Raw genomic sequence first — 27963 nt, forward strand, 5'->3', positions numbered from 1 at the left:
TAAGTATTTCACAATATTGTAGCGTTTAGTAAGTGAAGTTAAATATAGTTCACAAATGACAAAGAATGTTGCCAAGGGTATCTCTAAACCCTAGAATAACCAACAAAAGCATAATAAAAGAAATTGAGGAAGAAAGGCAATACTGACAGGAAGTGTATGGAATTTGAGAAGAGAAATGGAGTTCAAGTCTTTCCAATTAATTTCTATGATGGATGGAAATAGTTACTACAGATTGGTGAAAACATCTCCACGCTAATGGTCAGCACAGGCAGACCTCAAGGATGCATGCCTGGCTCACTGCTCTATCTCTCTATGCTCATGGCTGTGCGGCAAAGCACAGCTCAAATGGCATCTATAAATCGCAGATGACACCACTGTTATTGAGAAAATCTCAGGTAGTGATGAGGAGGTGTAGAGGAGTGAGATGGATTGGCTAGTTGAGTGGTACTGCAGCAACAACCTTGCACTGAGTATCGGGAAGCCCAAGAAAACTGATTGTTGATTTCAGGATGTGAAGTTGGAAGAACACATGGCAGTCCACATTGAATCATTTGTGGAGGAAAGGGTAAGGAGCTTTAGGTTCCTAGGTGTCAATATCTCAGGGGATCGATCCTGGACCCAACACATTGATGTAATCATGAGGAATCTACATTATTTGGAGTTTGAGGGGATATGGTATGTCACCAAAGGCTTGCATTTTTGTACAGGTGCATGGTGGAGAACAGTCTGACTGGTTGCATCACCGCTTGTATAGATGTTCCAATGGACAGAGTTGGATCAGGCAATTTAACTTTTTTTTTTGCAGTTTTATAATTAATTGTCTTCTATTTAGTATATTTCCTAGTGGTCACAGTATGAATATCACAGCAATGGCATCAACACGGATGATACCAACATGCTCAATAAACTGTTTAGAAAGGCTGGCTCTGTTATAGGAGTTGAACTGGACACACTTCAGGTTGTGGTAGAACCCTATGGAAAATCCTGGCAATTCTGGACAATGTTTCTCCCCCTCTGCGTGCCGCCTTGGCTGAACAGAGGAGCACTTTTATTAATAGACTAAGGTAACTGCACTGCTCCAAAGAGCATTACATGAGGTCATTCTTACCCTCAACCGTTAGGCACTCTAATGAGTCAACCTATAGCCGGGGAAGTGGTGTCCCTCCCGTGTAGACTGTTTGAGGTAACTTATGTTTTTATTCTTTCTTGCCTCTCTTCTAATATTTGTATATTTGTTTATCTGTGCACTTATAATGCTGCGATGACACTGTAATTTCCTTTGGGATCAATAAAGTATCTAATCTATCTAACTCATTTAGTATGTCCCATAGTGGTTACAGTTGAATGGTACTGGAACCCTCTGGAAGCTTCTCGTGGTATTGCATTATTTGATAGTGTATATGCCATTGGCTGACTCTTACCAGCAAATCTGAAAGGAATGTTTCTTATCTATATGTATAAAAAAGGCTGACCATGAAGCTGCGCTATCTCCTTTTCCTTTTGACTTTCCCTCTCTTCACTTACTAGACCTTTATCAATGCCAGATGTTCAACTTCCTTTGTTCTATTAAAGCTTAGTAATATGATTGTGAAGCAGCAAGTTTCGTGCCTTTTTCCTGCTTTTTGAAAAAACTTTGGATCAAAAACATCAGAATCCATTAACATGATCAAAAGAGGCCTGAGGGGTTGTAGAATTGGCTAGTGCCATCACAGGCACAGCCCTCCTCACCATTGAGGACATCTACAAGTGGCAGTGCCTTGAAAAGGTGACTTCCATCACTTAGGACCTCCTCTATCCCATGACATGCCCTCTTCTCATTTCTACCATCAGGGAAAAGGTACAGGAGCCTGAAGACCAACCCTCAATATTTCATAAATAGCTTCTTTCCCTCTGCCATCGGATTCCTGAATAGTCCATGAACACTGCTTCATTATTTATTTTTGCTGCACTGTTAGCTTAATGTTGTAACTTATGGTAATTTTGTGTCTTTGTACTGTACCACTGGCACAAAAGAACAAATTTCATGTCATAGAAGATGGTGATAATAAACCTGATTCTAATTCCTTTGACGTGCATTTAATGCCCAGGAAGTGAGCATCTTTTTTAAACCTTAATTGCTGCAAGGGAATGGGAATGTGATGATTGTCAGGCCACAGCGGATCTTTGAGGCTCATTAACCTGCTGGTTTGCATCTGTTGTTAACCTATTGTTGTTTACTTCTGCAAGATTTTGCATACAAGCACCATTATTAAAATAGCCACAGGTTCCTGGATGAGTGAAGCAATACTGAATTGTGACTTGGGACCAAATGAAGAATAAGAGTGGACAAGGTCAATAATATTTTTAAAGTTAGTGCAAAATGTGGCAAGATGCAGCAGCTTGGGAGAGAGAATTTGCTCAGAGCAGTAACGGTTGTTTGCTTTGCCATCAATAATAAAGCCGACAGAAAGAGTTACGTGGCTTTTTAGTCAGACTTGTCAAGGTATCCAACATATCTTTTTAGTGGGAAGATGTTCAGTAGACTAATAATGGATTATTATTCCAGAAGCACAAAGGAAAAGAAATGAGCTGGATGAAAGCATAAAATGGAAAGACACCATCTATTTTTTCGGAACATCTGGACAGTGAAGATGCATTCATTGGGATGCTCTTCATTGGCTATAGCACAGTATTCAACACTATCATCCTCTTGAAACTAGTCAATAAACTCCAAGACCTGGGCCTCGATACTTCCTTGTGCAAACTTCATTTCCTCACTTGCAGCCCCAAGTCAATTTGGATTGGCGACAGCACCTCCTCCATGATCACTGTCAACACAGGAGCATCACAAGTTTGTGTGCTTAGTCCCCTGTCTACTTGCATTATACTTAAGACTGTGAAGCTAAGTACAGTTGCAATGACAGATTTCAAGTTGCTGATGACGTCTCTTTTCTTGGCTGAACCAAAGGTGGTGATGAATCAGCATATTCAGGGTTCGAGGTTGTTTCGTGTCATTTCGCAAGGGCAAACGTAAAGCAGTATGAAATAATTGTTACTCAAGGTCCAACACAGCACAATAAAACACAAGATAAAGGACAAAATAATTTAAAAAACACAATAAATATAAATATATCATGTCATTTATTTTCATGACATACATTTTGCCTGATGCCAGCCTCCTAGGCCTGAGTTGACATAGTAGTAGTAGTGTATGCATAGATTAATTATATGTCCGTAAAGTGACGCTAGGCACGGGAATGTTTGTAACTCTGAAAGGAAATGATAAAGTGGGGGTGTGGAGGGGTGGAAAGAGATTGAAAATCTGGTCGAATGGTGCCACAATAACAACCGTTTTCTCAATGTTGGCAAAACCAAAAGTCCATGAGCCAGTTCTCACTAGGGCAACAGAGGTGGAGAGGGTCAGCAACTTTAAATTCCTCGGCATTATCATTTCAGAGGACCTATCCTGGATCCAGCATGTAAGACCCATTATGAAGAAAGCACAGCAGTGCCTCTACTTACTCAGAGGTTTACGCAAATTTGGCAAGTCTTCTCAAACCCAGACAAAGCTCTGTAGATGCACAGTTGAGAATATCCTGACTGGTTGCGTCACAGTCCAGTATGCAAGCATCAATTCCCAAGAATGAAAAAGCCCACAAAAAGTAGTGGATACAGCCCAGTCCATTATAGAAAAAAACCATCCTCACCATCACATCTACAAGAAGCAGTACCACAAGAAAACAACATCCATCTTCAAGGGCCCCCACCATCCAGGCCAAGCTTTCTTCTTGCTACTGCCAACAGGAAGAATGTACAGAAGAACAGGTCTTACACAATCACGTCCAAGAATAGTTAGTGCCCTTCAACCATCATGCTCCTGAAACAGCGTGAATAACTTCATTCAACAATGAACTGACTCCACAACCTATGAAATTACTTTCAAGGAGACTATAATGCATGTTCTCATACTGCTTACTTATTTGTTTGATTTTTTTTTTGTATTGCACCATTTGTCTTATTTTGCACATGGATTGTTTATCAGTCATTGTTTGTGGGTAATTTTTCATTGTGTTGTGTTTCTTTGTTCTACTGTGAACGTCTCCAAGAAAGTGAATCTCACGGTAGTATATGGTGACATATATATACTACTTTGGTAATTTGCTATGAAATTTGAACTTTTGTACATCTAATTTCAAAAGTCACATGGAAATACCAACTCCAAACTAAAGTTTTTGCCCAAAGAAATGCATGTACAATAATGACAATTGGAGAATAATGTGTACCATGTGGAGGTAACAATGTGAGGATTAACAGGGATGCAGAGAAATTTAATAGGACAGAAACAGGCTAAGAGAATGGGCAAGGACAAGACAGTTGGAATATAATGTGGAAGAGTGTAAGGTCATTCACTTCAGTAGAAAAATATAAAAGAGCCAAGTATTTTTAAAGTAGTGAAAGATTGAAAAGTGCCATTGTTCAGAAGTCTCTTTTTCACAAATTACTGAGAATCAATACAGGGACACAGCAAATAACTCAGAAGGCAACAAGAATTATTTTACTTTTATCACAAAAACATTTAAGTACAAGAGTATAGTAAGTTGAATATAGTATACTGCAATAAGTCAAGGCTCTGCTGATACCGCATCTGGTGCATGGTGTGCATTATAACTGTTGTATAAGGAAGAATATACTGGAGATGCAGGAAGTATAAGAGAGATTCTCCAGATAGATGCAACATAGCACAATGCTGATGAAGGGTCTCGACCAAAAATGCTGACGTTTTACTCTTTTCTATAGATGCTGCCTGGCCTGCTGAGTTCCTCCCGAATTTTATATGTGTTGCCCGGATTTCCAGCATCAGCAGATTTTCTTGTGTTCATTCAACAGATGGATTCTTTGATTTGAACTTTGTCCAATGAGGAGAGGTTAAGAGGAGTGGCCCTGTGCAGTCAAGAGTTTAGAAGAAAGAGAGGTGATCTTAATGAAAAGTGCAAAATACCCCAAGGGCTTGACAGAATAGATGCACGGATAGTCCCCTTAGCTGTTGTGCCAAGAACCAGGAATCAGACTCTCAAAGTAAGGGTTTAGTCATTCAAGTTAGACAGGCAGAGGAATTACTTCACCTGAAGAATAGTGATTTGTTTAGGATTCTCTACCGCATAGGCCTGTAAAGACTGTTGCTGAATATCTTCAAGACAGTGATCAATAGCTTTCAGATATTGAGGAAAATTAAAGGATATAAAGTTAATCCAGGAAAGTAGCACTTTAGCAAAAGATTTGGTCATACCCTTAGTGAATGGTAGAGCAGACACAAGGGTAAATAGCCCATTTTTACTTCTATTTTGTAGGTTCTTGTACTCTAACCTGCAAGTTTTAGCAAAGCAACTGGCAACAGCATACCTGAGCTCCCTCCAGTTTTGGATATGCTTGTGTTGATTTTCAATGTAGAATATTCTGGGACAGATTTATGTAAGTTTTAAGTGCACTGTTATATGAAAAGTACCCTTACAGCTTTGGGCATCACTTTACTACAAAAGTACAGCCAAATCTCATTCAGTCAGTGCAGTTAAACAATGACATCTTATGTCAATATTTTATTCAAATATTCAATAGTAATTCACCATGCCTTTGGTTGTGATGAAAAGGAATAAAGAATGAGATTGACAAGCCATTAATACAATGTTTTTAGCACGTCCAGTACAATTATGGAAAGGTTTAGTTGGAAGCAGCTAATCAGAAAATGCAGTGCTAATGTTGATCCAGAAATCTCCCTTGCAACAGCCCAAGTGATCTGCTGTCATATCTTATTCATTTTAACAAACTTTGCTTATAGCTTCCTCACCCACATAAATAATTGGCTGTTTATTCTGAAATGTATTCACAGATCCCTCTGCACTTTTATAACAACTGGTATTAACTTTGATCTTTGTTCAGTGAAAAAAGAACCTAGCTGCGGCATTGTGGAAATCTTCAAAAGAAATATCTCAGGAGAAGTGAAATTGTATAAACGATAAATTTTAACTGGAATTTCAACTTTTAGTTGAATTCAAAGCTTCTTTGAAATATTTTTTCCTTAAGGTATAAGGCAAGTGGTTGGTGATGGGGGGTTAGATGTAAACTGGCAAGGGATACAGTTCTTTGCACCCAATATCTGTATAGTTTCTGTAAATTTATAACATTTGATAGTTTAAAAAAAAGATATTTGGTGTTTTAGCCTCTAGAATAAGCCAACCTGTAAAGAAGGATATCTTGCAACAGATCAGTAAGTAAATAGAAGTGACTTGGATTAAGTTACAGCAGAAAGGAGATGAAATTGGACTGCATTACATGGAGTTTGTGGATAACAATTCTGACCTTAGGAAATATGCATGAGAAAGTAAACGTCTTTGCTGAAATCTTTGTCTCAGTCATTGCACTGAAGTGTGGAGACACACTGGCAGATAAAGCATTGGCAGGATCACATGGACAATTCACTGCAAACCTCGGCAACACTTTATGATGAGGGAAGGGATCTGAGGGTATGATGACCTTGATATTGAGCAGACAAGGGGAGTCCAAGTTAGGGAACAAGAATCAGCTAGAAGTGATCCTATCTAAAAGCATGATGTAGTTCAAGTAGAAACAGAAAATATTGGGAATGCTCAGTAGGAGAGGCAAGTGGGGAGAGAAACGTATATAATCTTTCAGGTCAATGATGCAAAGTTAAATTTGTTCTCTTTCACTCTCTGCAGGTGCTCTCTGACATGTTAGATGTTTCCAGTATTGCTGTCTGTGAGCTTAAGGATAGGGAAAATCAGGACATGGCCCTTCATCTTTCTAACAGCACGCACACACAGACCTCAAGATGCAAAACACTTCCCCTCTTTCTTTTTCCTTCAGAGCCCTTCTCAACACCCCTCTCCCCCATGTCCCACATTCCAATCACTTAGTTACCTTTTCCAACTTAGTCTCCATTTTTTTCTCTGATTATTTTGGGTTGTGCATGAGTGGTTGCTGTCTATATTCAAGGCAACGTTCCAATGTTTGCTTTTACAACATGTATCAGATTAAACTGAGGTGCCCCTGATCTCTCCTAAACATTAGTAGAATTTCACATAGGTGGAGATGTCGAACTGTTGTGTTGAGCAGTTGGTTTTTGATGGACTGTAGACCATAGTCTCTCATTGGGGCTTTGCTGTTGCTTGTATGCTAGGTGGAGGGAGTGCTGATGATTTCTGCTGGAATAAGTGGGGGAAGGAGGAGGGTTGATGCTGGTTGTGCATGGTAGCGGATAGGGACTTAGAGGTTCCTAGTTTTTTCTGTCATTCATTCTCTGGGGTTTTTCTATTTTGAGGATGTCTGCAGAGAGTACGAATTTCAGGTTGTATATTGTATGCATTCTCTGAACCTTTGAACTATTGAATGTACTTGGTTCAAGGGAAGGAATCTTTGATGGCATTACATCAGGGAATACTTGCTCACCTGGTTATCTTACAAGAAATTATCTTTTTTTTATATGGTAAAGCATTTGAGAATGATAACAGATACACATTTGGCAGATTCTACCAGTACTCAGCCCTGATACTACTAAACCGTATGGAACAGAACTTCTGATGATGTACACATTTGGGAGCTGAGAAGCTGTTACGTTGTTTCAAACATAGTATGGATGATTCCTCTTGACGTGTTAATGTTCGGTTTGCAGTAATTCTGTATGCACATAGTTAATAAGCATGGTGTTAAGGTATTAAATGAGCTAGAGTTTTCAGTCAGCCACTGATGAGAGCAAAGTAAAAGGATGCAAACTGGCTTACATAGGTTTGCTGCATCTGTCATAGTGAGATCTGTGCAATGACTATGTCAGAGTGCAGTCAGCATCTTTACTGTAATTAGCGGACAGTGACTTCAGTGCTAACAGACAGCGTCTGTGACGAGAGAGAGATGTTACAGATGGATGACACACAACATTGTAGTCAGTTATTCCAGGAAATGTCTTTTCGAGATGTCACGATAATATGTGCGTCAATAATTCCAAGTGAAAAAATTGTTGAACTTTGGTAGATACTGAGTCAGAGGTGGAGATACCTCAGAGATTGGGGATGGTATGCCACTTGTCAGTAGATGAAGCTATAGAAGAATTTGAAAATGAGAATGAGGATTTTAAATTACTCCAGTATATCCCAAAGAAGATGATTAGAAATTGATTATGGACAGTTACTGCATATTTGTTTTATGGAGCACAATTACGTTTTACACTGGTCTATGGAAATGTGATAGTTTTGTAAAGGACTCAGTGTCCCTTTCATTATAATGGCACATCTGTTACCAGCTAACAGTTGCTGAACATATTTTTCTTAAACAATAACAATGTAATTGGTGATTAAGAGTAAAAATGTACCACTTTCAATGTTGTGTACTTTCTCCAGACTTCCATTCACCAACTTGAATCTGCATTTTTAAGTGACACAGGGATTTAAATAGCAATAAACAGAAAGCAACATTCTTCTTTGATTTATGAGGGAGGATGAGCAATGCCATGACTTCATTTCAGCCACCAAACCTGCTTTTACTGCTAAAGTTTACGCAGTAAAAGGAAACAGCAGCATTATAATCCAACAAGTTGTTCAGGACTGCCTTTAGGAGAAACTGGGACATATTGTTCTTTTGACTTTGTTTGTCTTTGCTGCACATTCCAGCAATTTTCTTTAACTAATGTGGTACCTTTGTGTCTTGTGGAGTGACAGAGTCTGCTTTCTGATGACAGTTAGGGCAGACTTGTTTATGCTGTCAAGTATGCCGACACAACATGTCCAGAGTGAATTTAAGTTGAAGCAGCTGCCAGATGTCCAATACTCATACAGGCATTTGTTCTTGAGGGGTAGGGTGACAGAAAGCTTTCACTTTTCAATGCTTAGGAGTTCCTTTGCCTGCTGACGTACCACTACTTGTAACAGGCGTTGATTCTTGCGACATGTAATGGCTTACTTGAAACATTCCCACAGTGTAAGTGGATTCAGTGGGCCTGTAAGTAAAGGATAACTGTACTTTAGGTAGACATGTAGTTAATTATTTGAGGCACCAATGCTGTCAATCCATGTTTTGCCATTCTTAGCCAGATGTTAGGCATTATGTACAAATAGGTTCTTAACTCATTAATCCACAGGCTTTGGAAAGATCAGAAAGTTCCAGGCCTACTTATTGATGGAATAATATATTTATGCTTGCTTTGTGATCATTATCATTAAGAATGATTAGTATTTGAATTTACAAATCTACTTCAGAAATATTCATATAGCTTAATATTATAAACAGCTAATTCATAATATTTTGCCAATCAGAGAACTGTACTGATTTAGCAGTCCAAATTCTTGTGTAGGAGTCAGGACGTGCGTTGATTCTGCCAATTTATATCTGACATGCTTCGGTTTACGAGTGGGGCTGCATTTTGTCCTATTTGGTACAATGGTGATGTTCTTACGGAAGTCAGCGGGAGTTGATGATTCAGGATGCTTCCCATAATTGAGGCTAACTTTCCAGTGCAGTATTGAAGGAGTACCTGAAATTCATTAAGCTGAGACGTTAAACCAAAGTTTTGCCTGACAGTTGCTTTAACAATGTTGAAATAATATAATGGGTCACTTTGACACTGTTTGGGGGAGACCTTGTCAGAACTGAGATCTCCAGTTGTGAGGTCGACAGGTCAAAGTTGTTGGGTTACCACCACCCCAGGTCAATGTCAGTTTTCTCTGTTGATCTGTTCCACGTTCTGGCAGCTGTAATAGGTGTTATCTCTGCTGTAGCTCTTAAAAGGGCATCTCACAACATTGTAGCACTTCCAGTTACAGGGTGTCATACTGTGGCTTTGGGGAGGGTCACGTACTCTTATGAAAGTGTGCATTTAAAAAAATCGGATGGCAGGCCGCAATAGCACATTCAGTGCAAAAGTGGAAGAATATTTAGAGTGCAAGTACAAACAAAAGTGTCCATGCTGTACCTTAGCCTGGGGCTATGTATCCAATAAGCATAATGTCAGCACTGCCAGACAGCGATAATCAGAATTACAGATCTGCGGGGTGGTGGGGTGGGGGAGGAAGACATTACTTATGGTAGACCTGCTCTACCCCACCCGGGAGTGTTGCAACTGCAAGAATGAAAGCTGTAATAGGAGAATGAATCCAGGTGGTTAGAGGGACATAAACACGGTGGTGAAAAACAGTGCCTTCAGCAGGCATGTTCCTTGTGCACACAGATTATGGAGACCATCTGGAGGTACAGGTTGCCAGGGAGTTCTCTGTCAAAACGCAAATGAGCATGGGCACATTGAGCAAGTCTGAAGTGCCGATTAAACCCGTATCCAGTCTGCCTGCTTCTACACGCTAAAGTAGTTGTCTCTCCTCGAATAGGGAGTTGGGATAACCTGCCCAATGCAGCAATGAACAGCAGTCTGTGAGCCAGGAACCTGGAGTGACCCAAAGTCAAGAGAGATGAAGGTGCCATGACTTTTTCCAGTGCGCAATGATGTAGATTAGAGGTCATAGGTGACTTGTTTTCTCCAAGTGTAATGCAATTAAACCCTTGAGGCTAAACATCAACTCTTAGGAGGTTACAGGATATACCATTTGCATGTTTTCCTGAAGATAACACATCCTTGAGAAAAATTGATTCACTGAAGTTTAGCTGCTCGTCAAATAAATAAGAAGGCATTTTTTTTAAGCCATAAGATTGAAATCCCATTGGAGATAAAATGTGCATGTTGTATTGCTGTTGATAGCAGTTGCAAGAAGTTTTATTGGGGGTGGGGGGGTGGGAGGGGATAAAGAATCCCAGAATAAATTAAACTCTGCTGTGAAATCAGGAGTCAGATTCTCTAAATGGCACAAAGATGCCCAGAAATATGCATGATGTGCTTGCTATCTTCTATGTGTGAGGATTAGGCCCCAGGTCACAGTGTAACCTGTTTACAGCTGCCAGAAGAGAGGCGTCAGAGCCAGTGCACTCCGCCAGGGATGGTCCAGGCTGGAGTTGGTGTTGCTCCCCCCCCCCCCCAACCAACCCAGTGTTTGCTCAGCAGAAGACAAGCTTTGTTGTGGTCATCTGCAGATCTTTGCAACGTTGGATGGCTTGAGTTTGAACCCTTTTATTGAGTCTTTCTATCTTACATGTCCATGTGTGCTTTGTGCTGTGTGTGATTGTTGGTACTGTGTTTCGCACCTTGGCCACAAAGCAATGTTCCCTCCCATTTGTAACGTGCACAAAAACCTTGTGCTGTGCAATCTTTCGCCCAGTGAAGACAACGTGCACACTCAATTTTTAGGTGGAGGTAAACCTGAAGCTATTCTAATGATAATAAACTACCATCCAGCTTGCTGTTGATTGTTTAAAAGAAATAAAATGATATGCATCAATGAGTCTTGTCAAGTTTTGCACACCATCCATATGTGCTTTGCTTGCTAAATGACACTTTTAAAAAGTCAAGTTTCCAAATATCACTCCACTTCAAATTTCAAATTCTCCAGCAACTTTTGCATCGCAACCATACATGCAGGTAACACCAGTTTTGGTATAGTACATTGATATTGCTCATAGCTGCATGTTCCTGACCTCATGAGCTCTCGGTGTAACTGTTTCTACTGGTTCTAAATAATTCCACTTTAAATGAACTAGCAGTTCTTTCATGCTTCATGTCTTTTACTCCTTTGGAATTCAGCATAGTGAATCAATAACTTCTTCAATAAAAGCAGTATAAACAAGCCAGTTCTAAAATCTGCAGACAAATCATTGCAAACTGTCCAATCAGAAACCAGAAAAGGAAATGTATAATCGTCAAACATACTTAACATGCCAACGAGGTAGAAGGTGACAACCTTTTGTGCGCAGTTCAAATTCCTTTGTGCACTAGTAGCAAAAGATGTGTATTGCCCAGGACTAACACTGTTTCATTTGGTTGTATTCATGCATGGTTGAAAGACAATTAAACTTAAATTGAATAAATTTGCTCTACTCGTGGTTCAGGTAGTTTTTCATGTAACCGGCAATTTTTTTCTTGCTATGTGAATGAATTTCTAGGCTCTGTCTGTACCATTGTCCGGAAAGTTAAGATCCCAGAGCTTAATCTGAGGAGGGGCAGGCAATCCGCAATTTATCCCTCAAGCAATCTCACAGCAGTATTGGACAGCATTGTGCTATTTGTGGGACTCTGTTGTCAGGACATAAGATCCACAAACTTTCTAGATTGCCACAGTGGTTACACTTAGCTGAAACATTTGTGATCATTGGAATCATAAAAGTTGCTAAGTAATTAGTACAACTTTATTTCAGGCAGGTTAGGTATTTATGCAAAAACTATGTTTTCCCAAGTTAGATCAGGAAAAAGAAGAAAAGATCCACATTGCTTTAGTGAAAGAATGTGAAATATAAAATAATATTTGTCTTTTCATTTATTTTTCATTCATGACGAATGTTGTTAAACACGGCTTCAGTTTTATTTATGTTGGGATAACGAAAGCAGAAGTGTGAAATTTTCAGCTCAGATGGAAATGATTTCATCCATTGATTCTGCATGACTACTGGATGTCCCAACTGATATCTCAATTCTAATCTATGCCCATGCTTTTTCTCAGTGTCCTTTAAATCAATTTCTTATTACACGTTACTTCCTAAATGTTTCTTCTCAGTAGTCAAGTCATCATCTTCACTTGGTTCACTTTGGTTTGAAATGAGTGATGTATTTTTTTAAAAATGCATAGTATTTATCACTTCCCCTGTGTTACATTAATGAATATGAATAAAAGGCATGCTTAAAAAAACATTCCTGCTTTTGATTTAAATGTGTAAAATATTACTGCAGTTTCTTCTGAGTGAGAACTTTGCAGACTTGTGCTTTGTACATTGAATCCGGAAGAATTGTGTTCACAGAAAAAAATGCCTGACTTCGGAATTATGATGGAAATAGAATCAGAATCAGGTTTAATAACACTGGCAATTATCATGAAATTTGCTGTCTCTGTGGCAGCAGTACAGTGCAATGCATAATAATAAAAAATAATAGAATACAGATTGGATTAGATAATGAGAATTTTAGTGAGAATGTCGAAAACAAGAGAGCACAGGTTTAACGTGAGGATTAAGAAGGTTTCAGGTGTCTTGAGGATGAAAGTGCTTGGAATCTAGAACATTCTACTTTAGGAGGTGGTAGAGGCAGGCATTCTCAACATTTAAGCATCTAAGGCAAGCACTCGCATCATCAGCCTGTACAAACATAGAATCCATATGTACCAAATATGGATAAATGGAATTAGTATAAGTAAGTCCAGTGGTCAGCACGTCACGATGGGCTGAAAGGCTTGGTTTGGTGCTATCCAACGCTAATACTTTGCTCAAATATGCGTGTTTTAAGAATAGGAATGTGAAATTTAAAATATTTCCATGTGTTTGTGAATAGTCAGCTATTTTATCTTTACCTGACAATACTTAGAAGGTGCTTCATGAAATGGTACCTTTAGTTGTCAAACCACTACCTCTAGCAGCCCTTGCATTGATCCTAGATTTTCCAAGAATTCTGGACTAAGCTCCTGAGAAGCACTGTGCGCAACCTTGGTGAGAGATGCTAGGAGCATCACAGGTGAAACAGAAAATTGTGTCACATAAGTCTCCACAGATGATGACCGGCCATCTGGATATTTTCAGCATTATCTCTCTTTATCTCCAATTTCCAGTAGCGAGGTTGTTTTGCCCTACTCTACACTAATTTCTGTCATGTGTTCTGACTTTAGCTGGACAATGCTGATGAACAAGCGGCTCAGATTCGCCGAGAACTGGACGGGAGGTTGCAAATGGCTGAGCAGCTCGCAAAGGTAAGTGTTCTCTGTTGAGTTATGCTTACATTTAGGGCTGTCAAAACATTGGGCTTGTTTTAAAATAACCACAAACATACAAATTAGACACAGCAGGTAATTCAGCCTCTTAAGCCAGATCCATTGTTCTGCAATCCCGTCTACACACAATAATGCTTACCCCTCTCACTTATCAAATACTGTGTTATCTCCACCTTAAAAATACTCAAAGATTCCTCGACCTCTTAAGGAGATTTCCAAAGACTCACGCCATAAAGAAAAAATAATGCTTTATCTTTGCCTCAAATTGGACCTCATTTTTAACCGCAGACCCCACATTTCAGATTCACCCATGAAGAAAATATCCTCACCTGGTTGAGACCACTTGGGATATTATACATTTCTGCAAAAATATCCCTCTTCTAAATGCAGGCAGATACAAGCCTCGCTGATCCAATCTTTCCTCGTTCAGCATCCTAAACTTTATAGGTATTAAATGAGTAAAACTCCTCTGTATGTTTACGTCCTTCACAAGTAAGGAGTCCAATATTATATACAAGATGCCCTACTATTATCTACAGATAGACAATAAAATTCTGTCAGCTTTCCTAATTGCTTATTCTACCTGCATTCTCACTGGAGTGCTTGAGATATGAGATAAAATAGGTAGAGTAATTTTGGGCACTTGCACTGAAGTGACAGGATATTTCTAAATGTTACTTAAGCTCTTGCACAGGACACAATCCTCAGTCCACAACCATCGTATCCTTCAAAATATTTTGCATTGTTGACTAAAATCGGAAACAGATCCAGCTAGGAAAAATCTAGTGAGCTGTCTTTTATACTTGCAATGCACAGTTTGTAAATTGTTAGAAACTGTTTACAACAATCTCTGATCTGCGGGCTGTTCCCAGGGGAACACATCGAGCCAGGCATCGGATTTTCAGCTCAGTGAAGGACATCCCTTGATCTGCCTGAAACTTCCAACAGAGCAAGATGGCTGTAAAGGATTGCTGCAGTTGGCATGTTTTGGGCTGCAGGAGGATGAGCTGAGAGATGCATTGAAGCTCGGTGCAACCAGTGCAAAGGCTCTGACGGGAAGGTCTACAGTCTAGCTGCTAATGCTAGCACACACAAAGGGACTGAGCCATGTAGAGCCTCTCAAATATCGAAATGGTAATCGCTGGGGCCACATGAGTGGCAATGGTGCTATAGTTTAACCAGAGTTAACACTACTGACTGAATGTATTGAACAGGAAATGTAAAAGGTCTTATACTGTTCATTCTTTTGTAAGTATTTTTATTATGAATAAAATTTAAGTTTGAAATAAACAAAAATTGCAGCGTATGCTTACAAGTCTAAACAGGTGGGAGATTCGAGTTGTCCTGGAAAGATGCTATTTCTGGAGTCACCCAGAGGGAGAAGGATTCTATCAGGGGCAGGTCTCTGAGTGATGAATGTGAGGAAAGGTAGTCAGGGATTGAAATAACACAAATTTCTTTTTCTTTCTCAAGCTGTGGATGAGCACTATCTTAACAGTCTCTTTAGCCCAAGCTCCAGCATTGGCTGGTTGACTTGCCCACCAATACCCTCATCAGAGGTGAACTCAGCAGATCTTGAGTGACCTCATCAGCTGATTTTTGGTGGTCAGTCAATGGCTGTTTTTTTTACACCACCTCTAACATCAATAGTTTATTAAAAATTAATTTGTAAAACCATTCAAAGAAATGAAGTAAATAAATATTTTATGGATGCTCCTGAACTTTCTCCTGGGTTGCTGCGTCATGAAGATTTATTTTGAGATCCGGAGGATTTGATAAATGTGAGAAGGTTAGCAAAGATAATTCCAAAGTTAATGTCCGTAAGTTCTGCTACAAGTCTTGGGTCTTTGTTTATCTTTGTACTGTTTCTATGCCCCGTTTCCAGTTCTGTGCCTGCATCTGTTTGGAGTTGGATTTTGGACAATCAATTAAAGTCACAAATTAGGGCAAAATTCAAGTCAGCTACTTCCAAGCTCACTTTGAGTTAACTCTGAGAAGTGTCCAATCATGCCAAGCCCTTTAACCCTCTTTTAAACTGGTAACTCTTCTAACATTAGCTATTCATTTACCATAACAACTCAATCTTTTTCAAGGAACGAAAATTCCTAAAGTTCGTACAAAAGGACATGGAAAGCATGTACATAGAAGAACTAAAATCTTCGGTCAACCTACTCATGGCTAACCTAGAGAGCCTTCCAGTGGCAAAGGGAGGCCCAGAGTTTAAACTGCAGAAGTTGAAGCGGTCCCAGAACTCCTCATTTCTGGATATTGGAGAAGAAAATGAAATTCAGCTCTCTAAGTCGGATGTCGTGCTGTCATTCACGTTAGAGGTGAGAAAATTATGGAGCCATTGGGAATCCATATACTGTTATAATTTTTAATTAGGTGCTGCCAAATTGTTAAATGATTTGTTATCTTGTTGACATTTGCATCAAAGACAAGAATGAATGTATTTGCTTTGGAGTTTTTGCCACGAGCTGCTGACAGCTGTGACTGAATGGAATTGAAACCAACGTGGATCTTGATTTGGTTTAGTGTGTGCAAATGAAGCAAGTGATTAGTCACAGTCCATTTCTTTTGGTGCAGAATGACAGATTTGACATTTCTAGTGCTAATTTGATAGTTAAACTATTGGAATTGAGAGTGTGAAGAATGGAAGTGTCGTTTTTTTTGTCTGGCCATTGGAAATGCGTTGAATTGAGGTAAATTACCGGGACAGAAAAAGACAAACACAAGTCAGTTGCTGTTTAATTGCAGAATTACTCTTTCCCAATGTTCATGAAGCAGAATTCCAGTAAGTTGTTGGAGAGAGGAACACAGTAAGAAAGATGTACATAGCTTAAGATATCCAGGCCTTCATCGTTGACCTCCAAATTTAGCTGGGATGAAGTTCAGTAAAGATGAGAAAAGGACTTCAACTTTTATTTCATAAGTTAATTGTGTAGTAACAGTATGCATTGTCTTCATTAGCTTAAAGACATATCATGAGGTAGATAAAACGACATGCTCACTGTCGCTCTCAGTTTTGTGTAATTGCAACATATAAAAAGCTGCAAATAGAATCTAAATCACTCTGGGGGTGGGGGAGGGACATGGTACCTCTATTAACTTTGCACATCTCCATTGGAAAGGTTTCATCAAGAACAATAGCAATTGGTCAAACCCTGTAAATTTTGGGATTCCTCAGTGACGACTATTGGGGTAGTGACTCGTAAAGCCCAAGAAGAATTTCAATAAAGTCATCTGTGTGGATCGTCACATGGATTAGTGGGGAAGTTCATTGTTGATGCAGGTACAGCAGGCAGTGAAGAAAGCTAATGGCATGTTGTCCTTCGTAACAAGGGGAGTTGAGTATAGGAGCAAAGAGGTCCTTCTTCAGTTGTACAGGGCTCTGGTGAGACCACACCTGGAGTATTGTGTTCAGTTTTAGTCTCCAAATTTGAGGAAGGACATTCTTGCTATTGAGGGAGTGCAGCGTAGGTTCACGAGGTTGATTCCCAGGATGTCATACATTGAAAGATTGGAGCGACTGGGCTTGTATACACTGGAATTTAGAAGGATGAGAGGGGATCTGATTGAAACATATAAGATTATTAAGGGATTAGACACGCTAGAGGCAGGAAACATGTTCCTGAAGTTGGGAGAGTCCTGAACCAGAGGCCACAGTTTAAGAATCAGGGGTAGGCCATTTAGAACAGAGTTCAGGAAAAACTTTTTCACCCAGAGTGTTGTGGATCTATGGAATGCTCTGCCCCTGAAGGCAGTGGAGGCCAATTCTCTGGATGCTTTCAAGAAAGAGTTAGATAGAGCTCTTAAAGATAGCGGAGTCAAGGGATATGGGGAGAAGGCAGGAACGGGGTACTGATTGTGGATGATCAGCCATGATCACTTTGAATGGCAGTGCTTGCTCGAAGGGCCGAATGGCCTACTCCTGCACCTATTGGCTATTGTCTGTTGTCTATTGTCTATTGCCTTTTGTCCTGTTCACTCTTCTATAGAATCCAGAGTGCAAGGAATCAGAAACTACTATATTTTGAAATTCAGTCATAACCGGGCTTTTCCTGAAACAACAGGGTTTTAATTCATTAATAAGTGTGAGCAGAATATTTTCTATTGTAATAGAGCAGCTCAGCAGAATGGGTTCTCCTTATTATCATTTCATCCTTATCATGTTTTCATGGTCGTTCCTGTTCCTTTGGACAGGCAAGGATTATTTAAGACTGTTAGGTGTGAATTACATTTTTGCACTGAAAGGTAAATTATATAGTCATGGTATCAGTCAGAATTGAAACAATCCCTGCAGCCTATCATGTCCAGGCCACCCATTACATCTATCTGTACTAATTCTCTTTGCTCTTGTGACCACATCCTCTTCACAGTTTGCAATCATCTTCCAAGCGCCATACCTCGCCAGGAGCTGACTGCTGTTGTACATTTCACAGTTGTTCCTCGCCTTTTCGCTCTGTCCATCCCTGCTCCTGGTTCCCCCACACAGTCTGCTTAGGTCATCACACTTGGAGACTCGCTTTAAGCCTTTTGAAGGCAACTTTTTTTTTAACATAATTGGGCTGGCCTAGAAATGTCAGACTTTTCCTGGATTGTTACCAAAAGTACACCGTACTGTTCATAGCATTGACACAAGAGAATGTCATGCCCTCTTTGCAGTTCTTCATGGAATTGGTGGTGATAAAAGGAGTACTTCAGTCTACCAAGTGTCTCATTGCCTTTAGGCAGACATCAAATTGCTTGACGAAGGGTCTCAGCCTGAAAGATTGACTTTTTATTCATTTCCATCGATGCTACCTGACTAGCTGAGTTCCTCCGGCGTTTTGTATGTGTTGCTTTCCATAATTATTCAAATACCAGGAGGATCTGAATATGTGGTTCCAGTCCTTTTTGAAGCATGCTGCACCACTTAATTCTCCTCAAAAAATCATAAGAATATGATGGAGTAATGCCGTATGTAAAATGCCCACTGCTGGATGAGCCTGCTCTCCATTCAGCAAAACTCATGCCATGTTGGCAGTAATGTCTGCCTTTCTGCCACATGTAACCATTTCAGTCTTTTCGGTCAATTCATTGGCCCAAGTGCTAATTGTAGCAAGGAGAGTATGCTGAACGAAGAGGGGCAAGTTTTGTCTGAGATATTTATTCCTTCAAGGAACTAACTGCAGTGAATAACAATTTCTTGAAACCTAGAAATGGGAAGGAATTTTTCAAAAATTAAAATTAGGTATGGTATCAGGTCCATGATTTTCTTATAGATTAACTGCATTTTCATACCTTTAGACAGCTGGCCTATCACACAGATGATGCTGTGGAGCAGCAGGCTGCTCAGCTCTGTCAATTTGCTTTTCTTGACAGAAAAGGAAATGTTTGAGGCCAGAGTGAAGAGCAGAGATATGTAATTACATGGATTGAACAGCAAGGGGGATATTACCATAGTAACTGAAGTGCTGCTAAATCCTGATTAACACTTAACAGTTTTCCCATGAATTGCAGCATTAAAATCAAGATTTGTTAAGCTAAAGATAAATAAAAGTACCCAGCATAACTGTTTGTATTTCTGGGATGATTTGAGCCTTTGTTCAATCAGCTGAAATAGAAATATGTGTATAATTGTCATTACTGCTATATTTGCACACTTTTACCAGTAGCAGCTTTCTCAACAGCTTCCCTCACTCGAAGCTTTGAGGCCAAATCATCCTTGATTGCAAAGCCGACAGAGCAAATGTGCCCCAGAACAAAAATTTCAAAGATTAGTTTACTACTGACAGAACCCAAGGTGCTAATGCAGAAGTAATTTCTGGGAGAGGCAGTTACGGACACGTGGAATTTGTTGGTGATGTTAGGTACAGTGACAGGGTAGAGGGTAGAAATTTCAGGATGGTGCCCTTTAAATTTTTTTGTTCTGCCAGAGAGCTGTACAAGTTCATGTGAAAGTGTCACACAATTTGGATATCTTGGAGGGCCAATAGACTCTATGTGCAGGTTTACATAGTCACTAAGAGTGGCCTGGTCTTGAGAATGGAGCATATCTGTGTGCCCAATCTCCAGATGGTGAGTAGTCAGTGTGTTTGCTGTCCATCTCGCATTGAATTGTAACCTTTTCATCTACTGTCTTCTACTGGATTGTCTAATTGTGCATAGACCAACTCAAACAACCTGGGTGCGTTTCCATAGCCTGGAAAAATAGTGTGAGGCATTAGGTTTTATATCTTGCCAGATCCATTCCAGACCATCCTTCTGCCCCTGCACTTCTCCCCCTGCACTTCTCCCTGCTGCCCACTCCCACGTGATTCTTTCTATCTTGCCTCATTTGCTCTGATCTGGCTTCACTTTCCCTAGTGAGACAGCTCGTCAACTCTTCATATTTCGCATTCTACTTCCAAGCCCCTTGTGGCCCTTTGATGCCATGCATTCTCTGATGTGATGCCCTTCACCCTGTCCATCTATTCCTGGTGCACCCGACATAATCCACTGGGACTACACTCTTTCAGGACAGCTTGTGTTCCAGCTTGCCAGCTCCTTTTCATGCCACCCTTTTACCTATCCACATTAATACTGTTTACTTCCATGTCCACACCCTCTCTACAAAATGTTGTCCAATTGTCCTTCTTCCCCCTGTGGCCAATTGCTGTAAGAATGCTTTGGTAATTTACCCCTTAATGTCGTCCACTACTTCATCATGTCCTGTCAGTCACCTTACGTACAGACATTCCTGTGCCTAGTATCACTTTTGGGATACACAATCTATCCATGTATACAAGCTGTCTTAAGTATTTATATTTATTGTGTTTTATTACTATTGTGTTCTTTATGTTCTTTTTGTGCTGCCTCAGATCCAGAGTAACAATTATTTTGTTCTCCTTTACACTTGTGCACTGGAAATGACATTAAACAATCATGAATGTTGAATCCATACCAACATGCATCACTGGTCCTTCACCCTTTCTGATCCGCTTGAGCTCCACGCTATTGGGTCCATGTGTACGCAGACTGTTAATACTTCATCCTCCCTGTGGTGCTAACTCCTTCGCCCCACACCTCTCCAGACTTTACAGTCCATTTATTATCACCCTTTGGCCAAGTCTTTTTGTGAATTCTCAGATTGATCGCCCTTCACCCTGTCCATGTATAATCCTGATTCACCCTACGCTGTCTGCTGCGTCTGTGCCCCAAGTGGTTCGATCGTGCGTCATCTTGCTTTCTTTAGCAGTTCATGATTCACACTCTGATCATGCTGCATGCAATTACTCCCGTGTATCCCTTCACACTACCCATCATTGTTCCTATATGTTTTGCAAGAACATCACCCTTCCAAGTCCACTTGCGCTCTGTTGAATAACCTAGGTCCATTTCTGAAGATTGGGAATATTGTGTGTTCCAATTCATAATGTATCATAACATAGCACTGCAGTGGAGTTGCTAGCATAATTTTACTGTATATTGTATACTGTATAATGCTTCAATCTATGTATATGTAATAAATACCTTTGCAGAAGAAACCAATATTTGATGCTCGAGTAGAATCAGTCCCTGTGTCAGGAAGGGTAGATTTCCATCCATGGTCGCTTTTACAAATTAAGAATCAATATATGCCTCGAGGAGTGACATTATTGAGAAGCAGAGTAATTAACTTTACCTTTTCCTTCTGTAGAGTAGTTTTCACCTGAAGCTGATGCAGAACTGATTTAGTCTGTTGTTGCTCCTACCTATATGTTTGCAAGCACAATCAGCAATTTCTTCTGAATTGGTCTGAGGAGTATCATAGTTAAGTACAAATCCTCACGCATTATATTTGCAATGAAGGAAAATGGTTTAGGATATCTGAAGTAGAATGCAAAGTTTAGTTGAAATAGTTCTCTGAAGATCAGTCTATAAACTTGGTATCTGTGCCCACTGGCTGCTCCCTCATTGTTTCTGCGCCTGCTTGCTGTTGTTCCCCAGGAGGTGTTTAGTCCAGAGAAATCAGAGTTAGCCACTCTCTAACCTCCTCTCTTAGCATCCTCTGGCCTCCACTCTCAGCAGCTCTTCCAATCAAGTACAGGGAAACATCACTGGTGAAAGCATCAGTTTCATTATGTCCAGGCAAATTGTCTTAAAGAATGAGGAAGTGTCTGCTTTTTCAAAATTTTTACCAAGCCTGAAGTTTCCTCCTTGCATTTTCAGATTGTTATAATGGAAGTACAAGGGCTGAAATCAGTGGCCCCGAATCGCATTGTGTATTGCACTATGGAAGTGGAAGGTGGAGAAAAGCTTCAGACTGACCAGGCAGAAGCTTCAAGGCCACAGTAAGTCATGCGGTTTTGGTCTTGCACACTCATTTTTACCCATCCAACACTCACAATGCCAGAGAAGCTGAACGGGCCAGACTGCATCAATACAGGGGAAAAGGGCAGTCAGTAATATAGATCAAGACCTTTCATCAGGACTGGAAAGAAAGGAGAAAGAAGCTACAATAAAAAAGGTGGGAGAAGGAGTGAAGAAATGCTGGCATGTGATAGGTGGAATCAGCTGAGTAGAGGGATGACGGGCTGGTGAAGAAGGGGTGAGTGGGAATGATACAAGAAGCTAGAAGATAGGTGGAAATGACAAAAAGCTGAAGAAGATGGACTCCGATAGGACAGTGGACCATGGAATAAAGCGAAGGAGGTGGGATGGGGAACCAGAGGGAGGAATGTGTGGGTTGTTGGCAAATTGAGAGAGTAGGAGAGGGGAAAGAGAACAGGTAATGGGGCCAGGAAGATAAGAAAAAGCAAAGGGCATGACAGAGAAAGGTGGTTGCTGAATATTGTAGAAACTGATGATCATGCTGTCATTAGAGACTATCAAGATGAAATATGAGGTGCTTTTCCTCTAAATCTGTATATAGCCTCAACTTGGCGATAGAGGAGGCCAAAGACAGACATGACAGTGTGGGAATGGGATGTGGCTGGCCATCAGGAATTCCTGGCTGTTTTGGTGGACAGCAGTACCGGGTGACAAAGTGATTTTCCTCAATCTCAGTCGGACCTCACTGACACAGAGGAGGCCGTGCTGGATGCAATGAGTGAACTGATGGATTTGCAGTACCTTCTAAGGTGGTGAGGGAGGAGTTGTAGACACGAGTATGGTGCTTAATGTGATTGCAGTGATAAGTACCTGAAGTTGGATTGGTGGGACGAGCTGAGCAGGCAGGGGAGAAAGCGATTCTTGAAGAAAGCAGAGAAGGGAAGATGTGCACGATGCCAGGATCCTGTTGGAGTTTGCAGAAGTTATTGAGAATAATACGTTGGATGGAGAGGCTCGTGAGGTGGTAAGCAAGGACAAGGGAAACCCTTGTTCTGTCTGGAAAAAGTGGGGATTGTTGAATTACATGAGTACCAATTTGTGGGAAATGGAACAGATGTGCATGAAGACTTCAAATTGGTTGGGAGGTGGGGAGCCACGACTGCCTTCCTTGTCTGCTCGTCTCACCTCACAGGTCTCCACATCCAACATTTCATCTCCATAACCCACACCATCTCCAACAGGATCCTACCGTCAAGTACATCTTCCTCTCCCTTCCCCTCTCCACTTTCCCCAGGGACTCCCTACCCTGCTTGTCCCACCCCACAAGCCTCTGCATGCAACACATCATTCTGCCATGTCCAATAGAATCCTCCTCCCAGACAAGTCTCTCTGTGACTCCTTTGTCTACTCATCCCTCACTGCTGACCTTCTCCAGGCACTTATTTATCCTTGCAACTGTGCTAAGTGCTGCACTTGCCCCTCCATCTCCTCTCTCACCACTACTGAGGGCCTTAAACAGCCCTTCCAGGTGAGGCAGTACTTAACATGTGAATTCACAGGTGTCATTTTTGGCATCCGATGCAGCCTCTTCTACATCGGTGAAGCCTAACTCCAACGGCGGGGAATGCTTTGTCAGGTCAACTCTTGCTCCATCCATCCTGCACACATTTTTATCTCCCCACTTTCCAATCCGGATGGAGGGCATCAACATGAAATGTAGATTGATCATTATTGTCCGTTGATGTTTCTAAACCATCAAGTTCAGCCAGCATCTTGTGAGTTGCTCCAGACTACAAGCATCTGCATCTACTCTTACATCACCATCTTTGTCCATTAGTTCTCATTGCATAAAGCTCAACATGATGTTTATAAATGTTTCATCAGTACTAATACATTTTACAGTCAAGTGGGGCATGACTTACTCCACAAGTTGTAATATTCTTGCAGTTGTGATGTACAAAACATCTATAATCTATATTAATGCCAATTCATTTTTTCCTCATTTTATTCTGTACTGAGATGATGCTGCTGCAAAAAAACTAACTTTAGTAGCACTTGTACTTTGTGAATGCTTGTCTATGACAACAAGTTAAACTTGAAATCTCCTCCTTCAACAAATAGGCTGGAACTTGAAACCACGTGGTGCCTGTCACTGGTCCTTACCTTTAGTTCCATTTTTATCTTGGATTTCCCCATCTGCTTTGCAGATTTCGGTTCAGCCTTTATTTGTATTCAAACTGTAACTTCTTTGTCTTAGCATGATTTTATGAATGTCCTCTGGTAACTTGATGGTGGTTCTTTTCAGATTAGGCTAATTGAACAAGCATTTTGCTTGTTTTCTCCCTCACCCTCTCTCGCTCTTTCTCTATTTTGTTCCCTCCCTGCACACTCTCCCCGCAGACTCTTCCCCCATCCCACATCCAAACTCCCACCCTCACTCTCTCCTCCACCTCCCTCTTCCCTCTTCCCCTTTTCTTTTATCCCCTCTTTCTCTTGTTTTCCACTTTTTCTCCCTCCCCCTGCCATGGAAATTCCAAGTACCCTTAGCCTAATGGTAGCAGCATATCTGTGGCACCAATCGAGATCAGGTACCTCAGTAAAAATTTCTTCTGGGTCCAGACCAATCGAATTAACATCACTATTCACTGCATAAACTTGCTGAACCATCATGTGTGTGTGTGTGTGTGTGTGTGTGTGTGTGTGAGTGTGTGTGTGTGTGAGAGAGAAAGAGGTATTTGTGAACTCTCGTATCAAATGATCCCCAAATTCTTAGAAAGCAAAGTGTCAATAAGCCCTGGAGTATAATGATGGCATAGTGAAGGCAGTTGTAAAGAGCAGTTACCCTTTGTTAAACATAGCATTCAAACTGTTTAATTTAGAATTTTTAATTATATCATCTGGATGGAAAAGCATGCAGGTCTCTCAATGCACATTGAATTAGTTTACATTGCTCACTAATTAAACAAAGTATTGCACTTTTAATGTCTGTGTTGAATAGAAACAGAAACTAGAGCAAAGAGGTCAGCTGGATAATGTTGAAGTTCAGTATTAAATGTAAATTTTCTTTTTTGTGTCAATGATTTATATAACAGTGGCTTTTCAGAATGATGCATTATATATGCCCCATTCTTTATTTGATTGCATAAACCAGTTCCGGCGATTGCAAAAGGAAAACATCAATAAATATTTATAACATGAGAAAGACTGCAAATGCTGGAAATCCAAAGCAACACACTCAATTTGCTGAAGGAACTTAGCAGGTCAGGCAGCACTTATAGAATTGAATAACCAGTCGACATTTTGGGCCAAGACCCTTCCTCAGGACTGGAAAGAAGGGGGAAGACACCAGGATATAAAGGTGGGGGAGGGGAAGGAGGATAGCTTGAAGGTGAAAGGCGAAGCCAGGTGGGTTGGAAAGATAAAGGGCTGGAGAAGAAGGTATTTGATAGGAGAGGAGAGTGGACCATAGGGAAAAAGGGAAGGAGGAGGTGACTCAGGAGGTAGTGATAGGCAGGTGAGTAGAGGTAAGAAGCCGGGGTGGGCAATAGAAGGAGAGGGGAGGAGGAGGGGAAAAAATTTAACAGGAAGAAGAAATCAGGTTGGCTCCCCAGATGGAATATAAGGTGTTGCTCTTCCACCCTGAGGTTGGTCTCACCTTGGCACAAGAGAAGTCCATGGACCAACATGTCAGAACAGGAATGGGAGTTGAAATTAAAATGGTTGGCCACCAGGAAGTCTGCTGTGGGTGGATGGAGCAGAGGAGTTCCATCAATATTCATTTATTTAATCGTTATTTTTATTAACAATTAGTTATCAGGGTAAAGGACCTTTTTTGTTATTCAGTTCTTCACAAAACACACAACTCCAGAATGCTTATTGTGTCTGAGGCTAAGGACTTGAAAGTTCAAAGTAAATTTATTATCTAAGTACATATATGTCACCATATACAACCCTGAGATTCATTGTTTTCTGGGCATAATCAATAAATCTGTAGGATAATAACATAATAGAATCAATGAAAGACCGACCAACTAGGGTATGCAGCCAAATTACAGAAGACAACAAACTTCAAATACAAAAAGAAGAAATAATAATAATAAATAAGTAATAAATATTGAGAACATAAGATGAAGAGTCCTTGAAAGTGAGTCCATTGATTGTGGGAAAATTTCAATGATGGGGCAAGAGAAGTTGAGTGAAGTTATATTCTTCAGTTCAAGAGCCTGAAGGTTGAGGGGTAGTAACTGTTCCTGAACAGCGAAAAGAGAACATATCATGGATGGTTTGCGTTAAGTGCTACAGCCATAAGCAGAGGACTGCGGCAGAAACTCTTGGTTAATAATTATAATTTATTCTAATATTTCAACTCCTTCAGATCAACTGACTTCTCTTTGGAACAGGGTTAAAAACTTTTAGGAAATTATTTTCATTTATAAAAGGCTTTAATGATCCATCTCTACTGCAGTTCCTTTACCTTCTCCATGATCATTGGATGCTTGTGAAATCTAGTTCAATTTCTTTGGAGACTGACTGATTTAATCTTGCTTCATGAAAGTTTTGTTTAGTAATATTTTATTATAATATCCTGAAGGATTTTAGTTTGATGACCCAGAATTTGCAAAGAAAAATTACAGTGATATTGCCAGTACTCACTGGGGGAAAACAAATGCATCTTTTGGAATATGCAAGTATGCAGTTAAACACAGGAGTCACACAATGATACAGCTAGATGAACTGCTGCCTCACAGTTCCAACAACCAGGCACGTTCCTGACTTATGGTGCTATGTTCATGGACTTTGGAATTGGTTTACTATGAACACATCTACCAAGATAAAATGAAAAGCTTGTCTTGCATACTGTTCATACAAATCAAATCATTACACTGTACATTGAGGCCAAAAATATTAAAGCAATAACAATCCAGAATGAAGATGTAGTGCAGTTTGTGGGTCAAGAATCAATCTTATTGTACTAAGGAATTATTTAATAGTTTTGTAACAGCAGGGTAGAAGCTATCCTTGAGTCTGGTGCTTGGACTTTCAGGCTTTTATATTTTCAGCCTGATGGAAGAGGAGAGTAGGGAGAATGGCTGAGGTGAGTACATGATTTTCCTGTGACACTGGGTGTCCAGCTGCTCCAGTTTCCATCCACATTGGAGGTGAACTGGAATACTTCCTCTAAGTTGTTTTGCACAGCTGTGCGGACCGGCCATTGCTCTGAGCAGGAAATTTTTACATGGCCTGAGAAATGCATGGCAATGTAATTTTTTTTGTAATATGCATATTGCAGTGTTGGCATTCAGCAGGCAGATGGTTTATTAAAAATGAGCTACTGACTTCCATTCTGAGTTTATTGTTGCAATTTGTAACGGTGTTATAACTTGAAACATTAACAGTGTAAATATGTTGAAGCTCTAAAATGTCTCATAGTAAAGGTGTGGTACGTTTATTACTTAGAAAATTTATAAATTATATTCATCAACACATTAATTACAGGGAATTTCACAATTAGCATAAATTCAACATTATGTTAGCATAATTTTAAAATTACATTATCATTATACAAAAGAAAATTCCAGCTATATGGTAACAAAGGCCATGTGCACAGGAGCATTTCAGTTACTGTGTGGCCATGCAACTCAGAGGGAACAGTGGTTAAATGCCACTATAAATGGCGCCTAATGTGTAGGTGAGTAGTTCAGTGTCTGGTGGTGTTGGTATGAATGTTGGAGAATAAAATTGTACAAGTGTAGTGTAAGTGGGTGCATAATGGTTGTCAAGACATGAAAAGGATTAAAGGCATGTTTCCATGTTGTATGACTCCAAAGTCAGAGGTTGTTGTTGGTGATGCTTTACT

General features: G+C 40.2%; 1 protein-coding gene across 9 annotated transcripts in view; it reads left to right on the forward strand.

The window, feature by feature from the left end:
- The window catches only part of cadps2 (Ca++-dependent secretion activator 2), a 676394-nt gene that overhangs the window by 258221 nt on the left and 390210 nt on the right, over nucleotides 1-27963 (forward strand). For all 9 annotated transcript variants that reach the window (XM_059977930.1, XM_059977932.1, XM_059977934.1 and 6 more), the window contains 3 exons: nucleotides 13731-13811; nucleotides 15926-16162; nucleotides 22005-22126. In XM_059977930.1, coding sequence (XP_059833913.1) covers nucleotides 13731-13811; nucleotides 15926-16162; nucleotides 22005-22126 — 440 coding nt within the window. The remainder of the gene's footprint in view (nucleotides 1-13730; nucleotides 13812-15925; nucleotides 16163-22004; nucleotides 22127-27963) is intronic.

The sequence above is a fragment of the Hypanus sabinus genome, chromosome 8, assembly GCF_030144855.1.
Source record: "Hypanus sabinus isolate sHypSab1 chromosome 8, sHypSab1.hap1, whole genome shotgun sequence".
Lineage (NCBI taxonomy): Eukaryota > Metazoa > Chordata > Chondrichthyes > Myliobatiformes > Dasyatidae > Hypanus > Hypanus sabinus.